Here is a 17,154-nt window from a genome sequence, read left to right as displayed (position 1 = left end):
GAATGACGGCGTTGGAGCAGCAGGGCTCCTCCACTGCCCAGATTTGCAATCTGCTAAAATGTGTCATGTGTAAGAATGCACTTCTCTTTCTCCTCTTTAATGTTATAACTGCTGTGGCTGGTACAACTATGAGTAGCAGTCACAGTTTTGGTCTGGCCAAAATGCCTCCATCTTTCAAAATAACAACTTACCTTCTTTCCCCTTTCCCCAAATACAAAAATCCTTAAGGCAAAAGACACAGAGGCGTTTTGTAAGTGCAGCTGGAGACATGAATCCTCTTTAAAAACTTCTGCTCAAAGCCGGGCGCGGTGGCTCACGCCTGTAATCCCAGCACTTTGGGAGGCCGAGACGGGTGGATCACAAGGTCAGGAGATCGAGACCATCCTGGCTAACACGGTGAAACCCCATCTCTACTAAAAAATACAAAAAAAAACTAGCCGGGCGAGGTGGCGGGCGCCTGTAGTCCCAGCTACTTAGGAGGCTGAGGCAGGAGAATGGCGTAAACCCGGGAGGCGGAGCTTGCAGTGAGCTGAGATCCGGCCATTGCGCTCCAGCCTGGGCGACAGAGCGAGACTCCGTCTCAAAAAAAAAAAAAAAAAAAACTTCTGCTCAAATATGGAAAGTTTCTTCTTTGATGCCCTGATACTAGGTGTGCTATTGGGCCCCTCCCACACCCCCGAGGAACTACGGGCAGAGAGCTAAAGGGGATCCACACAGGTACAGTCGTGGCTGGCCTGAGGGCAAAATTGGTGGTTATTTCAAGGGAAACGTAGAAGGGAGCAAGGAGAGCTACCAGCGGGACCTGCAGCTGCAGCCCTGCCTCAGTCTGCGTGAAGGTGTCCGTGTTGTGTTTCCCTCAGTTACTGCAGCCGGGTGTGCACGAGTCTCCGGCTGGGCGGCTGGGCTGACTTACGGGGGCTTTGTGTACTGTTTCCATTAGAGCCTCATGGGAAAGCAATTGTTGGCAGCAAATTCAGGGATGTTCTCATTAAAAGGCTTTTAAGAGTTCTGCTCCCCAGAATTATCCATTGTACAATTCCTTAACACAATGTCATATTCAAAGACCAAACTAACAAGGCTGTCAGAGTGACATTCACACCAGGGACGGGGCTGCCTCTCCCGACCCAGGCTCTGCCACAGATCCACATCCAGCTCCTCTAATAAAAGGAAACACTGTGGAGATTCCAAGTGGCTCCAGAACATGCCTTATTAAAAAATGAAATAAAATAAAATAAAATAAAATAGGATGTGTTTGCAGCGTAATTGAGTTTTCTCTCCTGTGTGAAATGTCTTTGTGAATAAAAAACATCAGAACGAGGGATATTTGTTTAGAACTCCTGATTCATACTGCTTCCCCTTCTAGGAAATGACGCTCCCTAGATCTGGCCTTTCACTATGGAGATTTTTAGCTTTCTTGTTAAAATATCCAAAATTAAAGGAAGCTAGATGGATGTGGTGCCATTCCATGGCAAGACTGCGGCCGTACAATTAGTTGTTAGAGTGACTCTTTAGAAACGCACCCAGGGGTCAGTGCAGGGCTCTCCCACCGCTACAGATCAGGCCCCTCCGGGGATGTGCTGGGGAGTGGGGGCTGCAGCTGGCTGAAGGCTGTTCTAGACCCAGTTCTGCCACCAACCAGGAGGACAGTTTACTGGCAAGCCGCTTCACTTCTCGGGCTTCCTTTTTCTCATCTGCAGAATGAGAGCCTTCATCTGTAGACCTGCTGTTCCCTTCCGAGCTGCACCGTTTGGAGATCCTGTGCTGCCCCGTGGCACCAGCTCACTCTGCTAATCTACTTCTTGTGAAGCTTTATTGTCCCTCAGTATTTGGTTTGCTTCAACTCAGTATGCTTCTCTCTCCCAAATCACTCCCAGTTTCTGAAGCTATGCTATGCATTCACGATGGTGACCACTTATCACTGCTCCAGGTTACACAATAAGGACCTAGGAAGAATCCGGGAGGAAAGCTGTCTGACACAGGCTCTAACTGCACACAGCTATGTGTGACACACCTTGAAGGGCAGAACACTTGGAAAGGGAGATGCAGTTCCTGTAAAACCAACCATCAAAGGGAAGGGGGCCGCCCTGTGTAGCCGGAGCTGTGGTTCCAGAAACAGCCCATGGCAAAGAAGGAAGAGCTACAGTGGGAAGGGAAAACTGGCCCCTGACTAGGGGAGCTATGACATACTTCCCCCTTGTAAGTCCCCAATGGCAGGACATTGCATTCTCTCTCTATTACTAATCATACTTTACACTGACACAGCATCTGGACTTTTAAAGGTGTTTCCTCATTCAACAGCTCCTTGGGAACCCCCTCTTTCTCTCCCGGGTGGGGTGGCCTGTGTCTAAGAGCTTTCACTCTCCCAGGCTTCTGACAACAGTTCCAACCATGGTCCCTGTGGTGGCTGCAGCCTTGTGTACACTGGGTTACTGTGGTGAAAGAGCCTGCTAAGGGTGCCCACAGGTCAGGAGTGAGCCTCCCTGACTCTACCAACCGGCTGGCAGTATCACTCGAGACCGTGGGATGGTCACACGAGACACAGGCAACAACCGAAAAAGGGGAGCCCTAAGGGGAGTTTCCTCCAGAGCAGGGAAGCCCGGGCTGAGTTTTCATCCCTGTTCTCTGCAACTGCACAAGAAGCCACTGCGCGCTCAACAATCGGCCTGCCTCCAGGGGCTCCTGGTCTGCGGAAACAGGAGGTGGACAGCGCCTGCGGTGAGCTGTCCCTCTGTCTGACAAGCACAGCAGTTCACCGCATGCACCTGCACACACCTGCCTGTCCCAGTGCACGCAATGGGTTTGCTGCCAAGTGAGTTCCACCTAGTTCCACATCCTCCTGCCATGTTCCCTCAGGGCCTTGTCCGGGACAGAAAACGTCAGGCAGCCAGCCACACAGAAAATGGAAGGGGGGCGGGGATTGCTTGCCCACGCTGACCTCCAGACTGAAGCAGGTCTGGCCTCCCAGCCCATGGCTCCCGGCGTCCCCGTCTGCGCGGCGGTGCAGCTCCCGTGCAGTTCGGAGGCGCAGGCTCTCCCGCTCGTCCCCTCGGGCCGGCCCCAGCTGCCACTCTAGCTGCTCTCTCAGTCTGGACTGTTAGGTGCACGGGAGGGATTTTTGTTTTTTTAAAATTTTAAACAAACAAACAAAAAACACAAAGGACAAGAAGGTGGAGGCAGGGAGAGGGGATAAAGAAAACAAAAATGGGTAAGGGAGACGACTGAGAAAACGACCAAAGAACAGCACAAATAGAAACACCAGCTTAAAGACAGCGGTGGACGAAAGTGAAGAGAACAGACCCAAGATGAGAATGAGCAAAAGGGCGGGTGGACACATCCGAAAAGCAAAAAGAGAAAGTGGGGGTGCAAAACACTGGTTACGGGGCACATGCGATGGCGATGCGTGAATCCGGAACTCAACCGCAAGCACGCTACCCGTGAAGGAAACGGAAAACGAGGCTCTTCCTTCCTTACTTGTGGGTCGAGCAGCCAAAGCCACAGTCCAGGGCGGCAGCTGGGCCATGCACCCAGGCGAGGCTAGGACAGCAGTCCTCGGAGGCCCTCCGCGCCCTCCCCAGCGGCGGCAGGGCGGCACGAGCCAGCAGCGCTTTTCCACCAAAACCATCCTTCTCAGCACCGCGCTCCTCGCCCGCTTTGGCTGATCCTCCAGCGGGAATGGGGGCCTGGGCTGCCTAGGGCCTTGGACTGCACTGTGTCCCTTGAAACACACCCAGGAAGGGACGTGCTTGGTAGCGAGTCTGCTAATTATCCTGACTGTGACATGCGTTTGTCTTAGCCTCCTCACGGCTTCTTCAGCGTGTGGCTGGTTGGTTGAGATACCAAGAGAGGAGCAAGGCCGGCCTGCGTCGAGCCCTATCGCTTCCACTGGGCTTAGCCTCGTGTCTGGGAGGGCCTCTAAACCATGAGCCGTGGCGCAGTTAAAAATAAGACAGGAAAAAGGAAAAAGAAACAAGGCAATACAAGAAAACTTAAAAAAAAAAACAAAAAACAAAAAAAAACGGAGCCCAACCAAGAGAGAGGATCCGGTTGCCCCGGAGGCTTTAGTACAATGCAGGTTTGAAATCATAACCAAGCAGCCGTGAGCAGCGTGAGCCCGAGTGCAGCAATGCCAGCGAGAAGGAGGAAGAGCAAGGCGGAGCAGGGAGGCGAAGCCACGAGCCCCCTTACCTGCAAGTCTGGGCCCAGCTCCTTCCCCAGGTTCCCGATGGGGGAGTCCCGGGACACGGAAGTCACAGTGGAGAGGAAGCTAGAGGACTCTGTGAGGTGGGGCAAGGGGGATAGGCCATCCCCAATGCGGTTCACCTGCTCCAGGAAGGCCTGAAGCTCTTTCTTGAAAGACTTCATCTTGGCGTTGATGGTCCCCAGCAGGTGAGGCTCCTGCCGGTCCCCCTCGCCCCGCTCCTCTTCACCCTGGAGGCCAGGCCCCGGCGAGGGTGCACCCCCCTGCAGCCCCGCGTCACGGAGGAAGCTGTCGGTGTCCGCGATGAGGTGCTCCACCGTCCGCTCTAGCCGCTGGGCCTCGTGTTTTAGGGTCACTAGGCACTCGGAGTCCTCCCGGGCCTTCAGGAGCTCCGTGGCGCACGGCTCGCTGGCCTCCGATGGCTTCCCGCTCCCGAAGCCCGACGTCTTCTCGAACATCTCCTCCGAGTCACTCTCCCCGCCAACAGGGCCTTCCCGCTTGGGCTGGGGCAGGCGGCTCTCCTCCCCTTCACTCTCCTTCTTGCCTGCATCGCTCTCGGCATCGCTGTCCCGGGGACTGGGGGCACGCAGCCCCAGGTGCGCTGCCAGGTCGCAGCGCTGGATGTTGGACAGCAGCGCATGGTTCTCGTGCTGCAGTTTGAGCACCTTGCCGCTGAGCTCGCTGATCTGCAGCCTGGCTGACTTCAGCTCCTCCTGCAGGGGTGCCCCTCCCCCGGCACCAGGACTCGCACCCTCCCCGAGCCAGCCCGGCTCCCGGGGAGGCTCAAACTTAAACTTGCTGAGCTCGTGGGTCAGCTGCCGGTTGTGGTCTTCGATCTCGGAGATGGACCTCCGGAGCAGCTCCGCTTCCTCTTCCACGAACTGCAGGTGGCGGCGGAGCTCAGTGGAGGACTCCAGGGAGTCGCCGAAGGGTGAGGTAGGAATGCTGGGTGCGTGGTCCCGGCCCAGGCCCTCCCGCTCCTGCTGGCCCCGCATGTCCTCCATCTCTGCCTTGAGGCCACGGTTCTCCACCTCCAGCTCCACGATCTTCCGGCCCAAGATGTTGGCTTCCTCCTCCACCAGCTTCAGCCGCAGCTTCAGCTCGGCCTCCCGGGTGCTGGGGGGCCCGCCTGCTTCCCCCGTGGGCAGGGGGCTGTCCACATCTCCATAGAGGGACTTGTACTTCTGGAGCTCCTGCTCCAGCTCGTCCTTCTCCCGTCCTAGCTTGGCCATCTTTTTGCGCATCAGGAAGGCTTCCTCTTTGGCAAACTGGAGCTGGCACCTCAAATCGGCACTGTCATCCTGCCAGGAAAGAACAGCCCGGGAGAAGGGTTATTTGAAAATACCAAATGTTCGTGTTTTTCATGATTCCCCTCACACCTCGCCCCCAATGCACACAAACATCAAACACCGATCTTCCCGTCGGTGCCGTTGAGTTACACAGAGAAAGACCCAAGACAAAGCAGGGGTGGGCCTGGGGCCTGTGAAAGGCCTACAGTTTGTTGCTTTGCCACAGAAACAGAAGAAACAAAAAAAATTAGTTTGGAAAAAAAAGTGCACGTGGAAATCATCATACAAGTTATGAGCGAAGTAGGCAAAACGAAATGAGGCGCAAAACCCAGCGGGAATGCGCAACACCTCATTGCTCTGTGGATCCCACCTGGTTCCTCACCGGCACCAGTGAGAGCCAGCAGGACCCCTCACCAAGGCCTGGTGCAGGCAAACAGGGTTCAGAGCATCTTCCACCCTGCTGCACTCACCACCTCCAACGTGCGGACCTCCTTCTTTCAAAGTGCCCGGCAATCCATGAGGTCTGACCAGGATGGGGAAGTCAGGCCACCCCAAATAAGAGCTCAGCTTTCCCCTGGTTTCCTAAGGTACCTGAGACAGGGCAATTCGCTTCTCCCCATCCCGGTCTCCCCAGCCCTAAGGCCCCACAAGAATGATATGACAAAAAAAATGAGGCATGAGCATGAGGGTGCTTGGAAGTCCAGGCGTGTACTGAGTCAGTACCGAGCTCTGGGTACACACTGGGTACTGCACACCCAGCCACCTGGGCTCCTTGCAGCCTCTCGCCATGCAAGTGCAGCTGCAGAACCTTTGCTTATGTTCCTTTCCCTTTAGTTGCTATGACACAGCAGGAAATTAAACTCGGAGACCCAAGGCAAGGAGTTAAATGTTGGATAGTCAAGTGTATCAAAACCTGAGAAGTGTCCTCATAGGCCTTCCAGAGGGTTCTGGAGGATCCTCAAAGCTGACTCTGCTGTTCACAGCCTGCAATGCTTGGCTGAGGTCAGAACGGCACTTTTTGGATCCACTGGAAAGTCAACTCTGCTTTGCAGGGCTGGTCTCCTTGTTTTGAAGCCAGATGAACTCCCCATTTTGGTTTTGCAAAAACGTTTTACTGTTCACATCCAGCAGATGGGAAAAATAACCGATTTCACAAATCACTCCTCTTTGATCGGCCATCAAAAGTTCCAAAAGGCTTCAGCAAAGGTTTCCCCCATCACACAGAGAAACTGACAACAACAGCTCTACAGGAGTCAAATCCCACAGCCCCCGTAGAGGAAAAGGCATCAAACTGCTCTCCAGGCCTGTCGCCCTTCTCTGGAACAAGTCAGCCCCCGGGGGAGAATTAACCCCTTCAGATCGTCACGTGTGCTCACAATGCAGCTTCTACACTCAGAGAGCATGGCTCGTTCTCTGCCGCAGTCTGGTCGCACACTCACAATTTGATAGAAAGAGAAAACCTCCCTCGGCACCTCCCAACTTTCCTCCTTCCACTCTGCCTGGTCCCTCCTTGCTCACCACAAACCCCATGGAAAGGGAAAAAACGATATGACCAGGAAGGCTCAGGCCCACACCTACGATAAAGTGTGCAGCCACTGCCACAGGGAAAGCTTGCCCTGGCGCTATCTGTGCGTCCTCGGGAGGATGACATGCCCATTGTCATCTCTTAGCTGAGGACAAAACCAGGCCTGCTGGACTTGGGGTCAAACACGCTGCCCGGAGTCCTAGCTTTGCCCCTCCTACTGTCCAAGGGGCCTGGGCTAATCACAGACCCGCAAGGTTGTGATGAGGGTCAAATGAAATAATGGTCTGTATATGATAAATCATAAACCTAAAAAGTGTATTTTTTATATATAAACTGGTTTGTATATGATAAATCACCATGCTCTAGCTCCCTGAAATTATCTTATTTGTCTGAAACACAGTTAGTATTGGGTAAAGGAGCCAGTAAAGAGTTTTTTCCTTCTTTGCACATTAGGAGAATAACATATAAATGTCACATGGTCTTTGAGTCCTGAGAACTTATCACATGAAGGATTTGGTTGGGTTTGGGTTAGGCAGACATAAAAATCAATCTTGTGACTAACCTGAAGTAAGGCTGTGTGCCCTACTCACAACTACTGAGGCGAATGGGCTATCATCGCCACTGGGGTAATGACATATTTTTTGAAAGAACCTACACAGAATACATGGACGGTAAAAGACATACATTGTTATTTAATACTAATACTAGAGGAAAAGCATACTTGTTTATCTGTTCATTCCTTCTTTTTTATTATTATTATTTTATTTTGAGATGGAGTCTTGCTCTGGTCACCCAGTCTGGAGTGCAATGGCACAATCCTGGCTCACTGTAACTGCCGCCCCCCAGGTTCAAGCAATTCTCCTGCCCCCTGCCTCTGCTCCCGAGTAGCTGGGACTACAGGAGCATGCCACCGCGCCCAGCTAATTTTTGTATTTTTACTAGAGATGAGGTTTCGCTATGTTGGCCAGGCTGGTCTCGAACTCCTGACCTCAGGTGATCCAGCACCTCAGCCTCCCAAAGTGTGGGATTACAGGTGTGAGCCACCGAGCCTGGCCTTGTTCATTCATTCTTTCAAGACATATTTATTAAGTACCTACTATGTACGAGAAGTTGGCAAGTTACTTTTAAACAACCCCAGCTTCTTAGAACTTTCGAAAGTAGAGCAAACAAAAAAGCACCTTTTCAATTTTTGTTAAACACAGATTTGTAAGAAATTCAAATACACAGACAGGTCTTTGTTGTTCCCATGAAGGAACGCAGTTTAAGCTAAAATACTTGTCAACAGAGATGGATTGTAAATACTTAAAAGCTTGGGACCAGAAAACAGGGGAGTGCCCTCAGCCCCATTGTTAATTTGAGAGCCAGTGTCCGTCCATTGTCAAAAATCATCTAAATGATCCCATCTCCACCTCTGAAGCACAGAAATCCACAGCAGCAGAGATCACAGAGGGCAGCGTCGTCCAGCTACGGGGAAACTCGGCCCACTCTCCACCCTTCTGGAGCCTGGGACGCGAGACTGGGCAGGACAAGGTGGGGGCAGGGCCGCCTGCTGTGACCAGCGTCCACAGAAACTTGCAGCTGGCGAGGCCTTGATGTGGTGGAGCCAGGCCAGGAGGGGCAGGCAAGGGGCACTGTTGCCTGCATGGTACGGGAAGCTTTTGGCTCAAGCGCGTGGACCAGGGACTGAGGCAATCCCACTCTGCCTGGTCCCTCCTTGCTCACCACAAACCCCGTGTAAGGGGAAAAATGATATGACAAGAAAGGCTCAGGGAAATAGCTACGACCAGCTCCTTGGGGTCTTCCCCAACAAGTTGAACTGAAACATTGGGGGAGGAGGATCATCTCTGAGAAGGGTCCTGAAACACGCCGGAGGTTATACATGCTTATCTGCACCCCTCATGCAGGCAGAATGTCCCCATAGAGCCCTCAAATCACCTCGATTTCCGGAAACCTTCAACCTCACACCATTCCCCTCTGTCCACCATCCACTACAAATCTATCATAGAACAATTCTCTTCCGTCTCCTTGAACCTAAACCCAGGTCAGTTAAAGCAGCAAGATCCTATGACATACTCTAACGAGTGTCAATGTGTAGATTACCTGAGGATTGATAAAATGTCCAAAACGTCTTCTCGTTCCTTAAAGAAAAAAGCTGTCAGTATGACAGCATGCTGTCATTTCGACTTGACAACCATGCATGCACTATGAGGCCTGCCACCAAGACTAAAGCAGCGTTGAAAGACTGTCCTGGAAGCCATGGGAGAGTGTGTATTCAATGAAGTCACACGTCCTCGGTGAGGTCGAGGCAGCTAGGGCAGGGCCCGCTGCACCTGCGGCGTGTTGTGTGCAGGAGAGGGGCGGCCTGAGGGAAGCTGAGCTCGGCCTGTTCTGAGTAGGCGAAGCCACTCCTCATAAGATGGGGAATCACAGCTTCAGCTCAGGCAGTGGGAGGCTGGATGCCCATCTTATGTGTAACCATAGACTTCTTAAAACTCTGCCAAGACTCTCGTGGGGCGGTGGGGGCGGGGAGCAAGGCCGAGTCTAAACTGAAGGATATCATTTCTGGTTTCAAGAGATCATTGGATAACCCCAGGAATGTGGTATGAAAGCAGGTCAAGTCCAACTTTCCATTTGACACACGATTCCTGTTGCAGGCAGAGGGCAGGCATGGCCAGGAGGGGAGACACCCAGGGGCCCACCACCATCACCACCAGCGGGAAAGGCCTTGTCAAGCCACAGAAATATATCGCTCCCTGTATATATTCTTTGGCTTGCAAGTCAGCCGTCCAGCCAGCACCCCGAGAGGGTGACTGCCCGCGTGCCTACCTTGCGCCGGGGCGCCAGCTTCCTTTGGGTTTTGGTTGCGGGCCTGCAGTTCCCAGCGCGCTCCATTCCACCATTCTGCTGAACAGAAACTCCTTCCTCAATCATCCCGCCGGCTGGGCGGGCGTTCAACGCATCCCAGGTACCAGGGTTTCGGACACGCGCCCGAGGAGCGGCAGCTCCTGTTCTTGGCCCGTTTTACCCACGGGGCGAATGCTGTTCATTTCACAATGGGGCAGAATTTCCCCTTTTAAGGAAAAGATCTTCCCTGGGCAAGAGCCAGTCGACTGAAAACACTCTCAGTCCAGGAGAGTGTAAGTACCCAGCAGTGGGTGGCAGACTTTAATTTCCCTATTATTAATGGATTCCAAAGTGAGGCTGGGAGGCTGGGGAGGGTGGAAGCAAACAGTTGAGCTTCCCCGTTCTGCTGCTGCAGGGGCCTGCCCCTCCTTGAATGATGCCCTGGGGATTAGTGAGTTTGGAGAATGGAGAAACCCAGGGGATCCTTAAGAGGGGAGTTCACAGGGACAGGGCGGCAGGAGGTCGGTGGAGGTTGCTGAGCTCTTAGTTACCCCGACTCATTGTGTCTCTCTAATTACCACTTGCTCTCAGACTGCAGTGAGCTGATATCCCAATAACACCTTTGTTCTCTCCACCACCTAATGCTAGCAGCAATTTAAAAACAGAATCCAGTAAAACAGATTTACAGAAAAGCTAAGAAAGTTTTGAAGAATGCATACTGTGCATCTAGAAAGGGCTGAGAATAGTTTACCTTCAATGAGGACCATTTAAGATATTGTTCAGCTTGCACATTAAAAAACAACAACAACATTCAAAACAGTGTCATATGAATGACTCGACTCCACAGTGGCTGTTTTATTTCACTGTGTGGATGACTTTGAAGGTCAAAACACTTTTTACCATTTATAAGTACCTCAGGCCCCCAAACTACACTTAATTCTGTTTCACACAAAGCCAGTTCTTTTTCCTGAAGAAATCACCAGCTTGTCAGCGTCGGGGAGAAACAAGAGGGAGGATCTGTGGGATTGCAAAGAAAATGTTCACACTGTGGAGGTTAGGAATGAGTCCACGTGTTTGGACAGGTAATGTTTCTTTGAATGTATTAAAGGCAAAACTAACACTGAAAAAAATTCAAAATGAAGTGACTTCACTTACAGGAGATGTAACATTAGAATGAAAACGTCTGCTTACCTGGTTAAAGGTTTTCTTCTCCTTGTACATTTCCCGAGTGCTTCTTCTTTTTAGGGAACTCTGAAATAGATCCAAGTGACATTCTGTGACCAAGGGCTCACATGTGACAGCCAGCATTAGCAAACATCATCCCCACAGGTGGGGACACACACACTGGACGGAGGCTGTTTCCCACCAAAATCAAGAAACAACTTAGAGTCAATGTGTAAATGCAGTCGGAGAAGTTGGAGGAGGTCTTTGAATCTTAAGATTCTTGAAATCCTAATTATTGTATTTGGGGTATTCCTTAAGTATTCAGTTAATGAAAAAGGAGAGTGGCTGGGATAATTTTAACAGTGTAGAGAAGGCAAGAAGAGGAGGAGAAACGCAGGAAGTTTGGGAACAGATAACTCATATTTCTGGAGCTGGTTCACTTTCCAAATCATGTTTTGTTTGGGCTAATATGAGAATTAATTGGTGTTCCCTGGCCAGGTGCAGTGGCTCATGCCTATAATCCCAATGCTTTGGGATGCCAAGGTGGGAGGATCATTTGGGGCCAGGAGTTTGACACCAGCCTGAACAACATAGTAATAAGACCTTGTCGCCACAAAAAAGATTTTTTATTTTATTTTCAGATGGAGTCGCTCTGTCTCCCAGGCTAGAGTGCAGCGGCGCGATCTCAGCTCATTGCAAGCTCCGCCTCCCGGGTTCACGCCATTCTCCTGCCTCAGCCTCCCAAGTAGCTGGGACTACCAGTGCCCACCACCACGTCCAGCTAATTTTTTGTATTTTTAGTAGAGACAGGGTTTCACTGTGTTAGCCAGGAGGGTCTTGATCTCCGGACCTCGTGATCTGCCCACCTTGGCCTCCCAAAGTGCTAGGATCACAGGCATGAGCCACCGCGCCTGGCCACACAAAAAATAATTTTTAAAAACTTAGCTGGGTGTGGAGTCGTGTGCCTGTAGTCTCAGCTACTAGGGCGACTGAGGCGGGAAGACTGTTTGAGTTCACGAGTTCGAGGCTGCAATGAGCTATGATCAGGCCTATATACCCCTGTACTTTAGCCTGGGCAACAGAGCAAGACCTTGCCTCAAAAACAAACAAACAAACAAACAAATAACTGGTGTTTCCTGAGTGGCCAGATAAAAAGTGCTGTGAAGGAAGAAGAAGGGCGGCCCTTGTTTACAGACAAAACCTAACTAGGTTGTGAAATTCTCAGAAAACCCACTCTAATTCATGGCTAAACCTCCATCTTAAAGATCTTACAAAGCTCATAACTTATTCCTATGTGAAATGAAGGCCTTGGCTGTGTCCTTCAGTGCCTGGGAGCCCTGCCTAGTTTTACATTATAGACTCCAGGCAAGAAATTGCAAATACATCTGAAAATACAAACAGAAGTATGAGTAAAGGGGCCTAGGGGTGTCTGCAACACACTAACTGGGAGATACACCAGCTCCTGCAAAGGGAAAGTGTGAAGGCAGAAAGAAATGAGGAGTGAGAAGCCTCCTAGAGGAATATGAACGGATTTGTAGCCTCTTAATCTGCAAAGATTAAGTTAATCCTGAGGAAAGCTGGGAGGAAGCAGGTGGGAAGCAGAGCTCTGCTGGCCCTAGACCTATAAGGCAAGTCTGCAAAAGGAAAGAGATTGTCCCCAACACCCACCTCCCTCCCCTCTGCACCTCCACCTCGGGGTCCAGGACCTCATCTGAGATCTGCTCAGAGCCCGGACTCTCTCGGCTTTACTCCTGGGTGCCCACCCTGTATCAGAAGAGTTTGCAAAGGAGGCTATATGCAAGTCACTTACATCGCAGTTAGAACTTAAGTTCATTAACTCAGTACTGTTCACATTTTAAGTGTCTCACTCTCAGAATGCCAGCCCTTGCCATTTATTGGAAGAATCCTAGGTTAAGAAACAGTTAAAATTCTAGCTGCCCCTTGGCCTCTAGGAGGCTGGAGACCCGGAAAATATAAAATAGATAATTGAGAGAAGGCCCTCAGGGCAGAGGGCTGAAGAGGGCCACGGAATCACCGTGGAGCAGGGGCGGCAGGCTCCCTGACTAACAAAGGTGGAGGGAAGCCCAGCTGCAGAAGGCTTTATTTCCTTTAGCCTTTTTGGTAAAGCGGGTCACACTACAAAGAGAACCAGTCTCCACCAACAGGTAAAGGTAAGCCTGTCTTAAGGACAGCTTGAATTTCTCCACTTTTAATAAGAAAGTTCGCCAAGATGTTCACCTTCACGCTTCAGTTAAGAGGTTTCTTTTGTTTGTTTTGCTTTGAGACAGAATCTTACTCTGTTGCCCAGGCTGGGGTGCAGTGGTACGATCTCGGCTCACTGCAACCTCTACCTCCCTGGTTCAAGCGATTCTCCTGCCTCAGCCTCCCAAGTAGCTAGGATTACAGGTGCACACCACTATGCCCAGCTAATTTTTTTTTTTTTTTTTAGTAGAGATGAGGTTTCACCATGTTGGCCAGGCTGGTCTCGAACTCCTGATCTCAGGTGATCCACCTGCCTTGGCCTCCCAAAGTGCTGGGATTACAGGCGTGAGCCACTGTCCGCGGCCAGAGGTTTCTTTTATTTGAATGAGCTGAGTGAGATAAATCCTGATGATTCAGCAGGCTCTCTCCCAAGCTTTAACCTAAGGGACTCAATTCCAGAGCTGTAATAGCGATCAGGGCCCGCAGTGAGTGCAGAGCCTGCTGTCCCTGGCTTTCATCACATTCTCCCAATGTACACCCTGAAAGAAAACTAAATAGAAGTAAAATGAAAGCTAGAACTGGAGACAAAATCTATGCAGAATCATGGGCTGCTGCGTTTCAGGCTGGAGGCTGGAGCACATTCTGGGTGGGAGCCCTTGGATGGACTCTTCTAGCCACCCCTACCCACCCCATGTCTCCCCTTCCCTTGCTGATGGGCTGTCAACTGTAGCCCTGAGTCCTGCCATCCTTCTAGCAATTCACAGAACAGGCAGGGAGTCATGGGACGCTCCTCCTCCACTCACAGTGGCAACTAGAATGAAAAACACTGCAAGGGTTAAAGTTTTAAAGTTAACCAGAGGCCAGGGGCGATGGCTCATGCCTGCAATCCCAGCACTTTGGGAGGCCGAAGTGGGCAGATTACTTGAGGTCAGGAGTTTGAGATCGGCCTGGCCAACATGGTGAAACCCTGTCTCTACTAAAAATACAAAAATTAGCTGGGCGTCGTGGCTTACACCTGTAATCCCAGCTATTCGGGAGACAAAGGCAGGAGAATCGCTTGAGCCCAGGAGGTGGAGGTTGCAGTGGGACAAGATTGTGCCACTGCACTCCAACCTGGGCAACAGAATGAGACTCCCTCAAGAAAGAGAGAAAGAAAGAGAAAGACAGACAGACGGAGAGAGAGAGAGAGAGAGAGAGAAGAAAGAGAAGACAGAAAAGAAAGAAAGAAAGAAAGAAAGAAAGAAAGAAAGAAAGAAAGAAAGAAAGAAAGAAAGAAAGAAAGAAAGAAAGAAAGAAAGTTTAGTTAACCAGAAAGGAAACCATAGAACACTGAAGATCAACATAAAATAATGCTTAATGCTGCCTAATGGGAAGACCTTGTTATAAAGACACCATGTTTCTTCCGAACCATTTTGTAAGTATGTCATTTTAACCAAATTCCTTAAAATACACACACACACACACACACACACACACACATATTCGAAAACTGTGTGTGTGTATGCGTATTTATACGTACTTTTTATGTGTTTGTGAGGGTGGTAAGAATGGACAAAATAATTCAAAAACTCATCAAGAACAGAAGTTGGCAAACCATAGCCCTCAGGACAAATCAACCCACAGCCTGTTTTGTAAACAAAGTTTAATTAGAATACAGCCTCATTTCTCACTGTCTATGGCTGCTCTGCACTGCAAGGGCAGAGGAGAGCACTAATGACAAACTGTTAGGGCCTGCAAAGCCTCAAACTACTTTACTGATCCCGATTTAGAAAAATAAATTGGTGAAAATTGCCAAGAACACTTTGAAAAGGAAAAATAATGACAGTATTTGTGCTATTAGATATAAAAATACAATGGTTCGGTGCTGGTACAAGAACAGACAGATTAATGAAACTAAACAAAAGGCTCACAAATAGATTAAAGAATATATGAGATTTTAACAATTGATACAGGTCATATTTTGAACTAGTGAGGAAAGGATGAACTATTTGGTATGTGTTGGTGAAATAACTATACACACTGTGAGATCAAAAAAGATGAGACACATACTATATCAAGATAAATCTTAGACAAATTAACATTTTAGATGCAAAAAAAATCATAAAGGCATGAGAAAAAAAAGATGAACTGATGTTTGTTCTTGGAGTATGGCTTTTATAAACACAGAAACAAAAGCAGAAACAGCAAGAGAAAAGATTGATAGATTGGCAAGATTTTTAACTTAAAAAAAAAATACATCAAAAGAAACCACTTACAGTATTAAAAGGCAAATGACAAACCGGAAAAAAGATGTTTCTAACACATGACAGACAAAAGAGTAGTATCTTGCAAGCAACACAAAACACGTCTTAATAAAATAAACAGACGGCCAATAAACACAATTACTGACAATTAAAATAAGTTTTTTTTTCACTTAGAGATTTATAGATTCAAAAAAGTAGGGCACTCAGTGTTAGCACGAACCCAGGAAGACGGGCACTTCTGTGCAGAGGAAGGGGCGGGAGAAACCCACAGCATCTGGGGTGGGGGATGGTGGTGCAGCTCGGCCTTACAAAGGCATAGGTTGAGAGGCGTAATTCCACCTCTGGGAACATACCCTAAGGACAAGAGACACGCACCAAGATTTATGAATGAGAATGCTCTTCACAGCACCTTTTATCATCGTGAGTACTATGGAGGTATTACAATTTTTTCCTTTTTTTTACTGTATATATTTAAGATACACAACATGATGTTTTGATATGCTCATCTCAGAATACACAGAGTGAAATGATCGCTACAGTTAGGCAAATCAACATAACCATTATCTCATACAGTTACTTTCTTTCTTTCTTCTTATTTTTTGTGGTTAGCATCCCTAAAAGCTATGCTCTTGACAAATCACTAGTACATCATACAATAGGACTCATTATAGTCCTCATGTTGTATACTAGATTTCTAGATACAGTCATGCTTTTGAAGACTATTTAAGGATACGGGAAATGCTTACAACACACTATAAAGAAAATACAGGTTACAGACAGCATATATTTAGTGATCTCAAAATGCTTAAAATATATTTATATTTAATATATAACATGTATTAAATATATACCATATATTAAATAATATTAATATATAACATATATATATGTTAGGAAAGTGGCCTGGAGCAGGATACCCCCAAATGTTAATGGTCATCATGTTCAGATGACAGAATTACTAGTGATTTTCACTTTCTTTTTTTGTGGCTTTTCATAAATGATCTACAGTAAGTATTATTTCCTTTAAAATGGAAAAAAAAAAAAGGTCAGGAAAATAAAACTTGTATTTTAAAGACGTCAGAGAAAAGAGACTATCACAGATCTCCTATGTGGGATTGCAATAACGATTCAATGGAAGTTATTCACCAGTTTCTTGGGTCTCTTCCCATAGGCTGATACTGTTTTCATCAGCTTGGTCCTTCGAGTATAGCCTATGCATATTTGGTTGGTTAAAAAGACCAGGAAGCCCCCTGGGGGTTGGGGAAACTGGCCAGGTACCCCACTGCATTACACATCTCCAGGCATATGGTCCCCTTGGCCAAGTGCCAAGCAGTCATGAGGAACAAGCACTGTGCCTCCAGCATGGAGCCGTGCAGGCTCCTCAATGGCCACCTGCCAGGGTCTTGTCCAGTGTCGAGTGCTAGATGCCTCCGGACCCTGGGTGAAGTAACCGCGGGTGTAGGACAATTTGTGTGCACATCAGTCATGCCCAGTTTATTCCTCTGGATGCCTCAGAGATCCAATGGAGAGTCTCTTCCAAGGAACAATGAAGGGAAGAGGTAAATGCAGACTATTAAATAACATGAATCCCCCAATGGGGGCTTTGCCTGGTGACTAATTCTACTCCCTCCTTTTAGCCTGATCAACTGCCAGCAAATCAACTGCATATTCCTACTGAAAACAAAAAAA

The 17,154-nt window shown here is 49.0% G+C and overlaps 1 protein-coding gene across 13 annotated transcripts in view; it reads right to left on the bottom strand.

Annotated features, from left to right (window-relative positions):
• The window catches only part of LOC105478868 (microtubule crosslinking factor 1), a 124,992-nt gene that overhangs the window by 43,354 nt on the left and 64,484 nt on the right, over positions 1-17,154 (bottom strand). For 7 of the 13 annotated variants that reach the window (XM_011736587.2, XM_011736590.2, XM_011736579.3 and 4 more), the window contains exons 4-7: positions 11,048-11,107; positions 9,839-9,916; positions 4,186-5,499; positions 2,936-3,091 (exon numbers count right to left, since the gene is read on the bottom strand). In XM_011736587.2, the coding sequence (XP_011734889.2) occupies positions 2,936-3,091; positions 4,186-5,499; positions 9,839-9,916; positions 11,048-11,107 (1,608 nt within the window). The remainder of the gene's footprint in view (positions 1-2,935; positions 3,092-4,185; positions 5,500-9,838; positions 9,917-11,047; positions 11,108-17,154) is intronic. The other 6 variants (XM_011736591.2, XM_011736586.2, XM_024791965.2 and 3 more) reach the window with 2 other exon arrangements.

The sequence above is a fragment of the Macaca nemestrina genome, chromosome 19 (assembly GCF_043159975.1).
Source record: "Macaca nemestrina isolate mMacNem1 chromosome 19, mMacNem.hap1, whole genome shotgun sequence".
Classification (NCBI taxonomy): domain Eukaryota; kingdom Metazoa; phylum Chordata; class Mammalia; order Primates; family Cercopithecidae; genus Macaca; species Macaca nemestrina.
The sequence above is the reverse complement of the archived record's forward strand: the minus strand, read 5'-3'. Positions and strand labels throughout refer to the sequence as shown.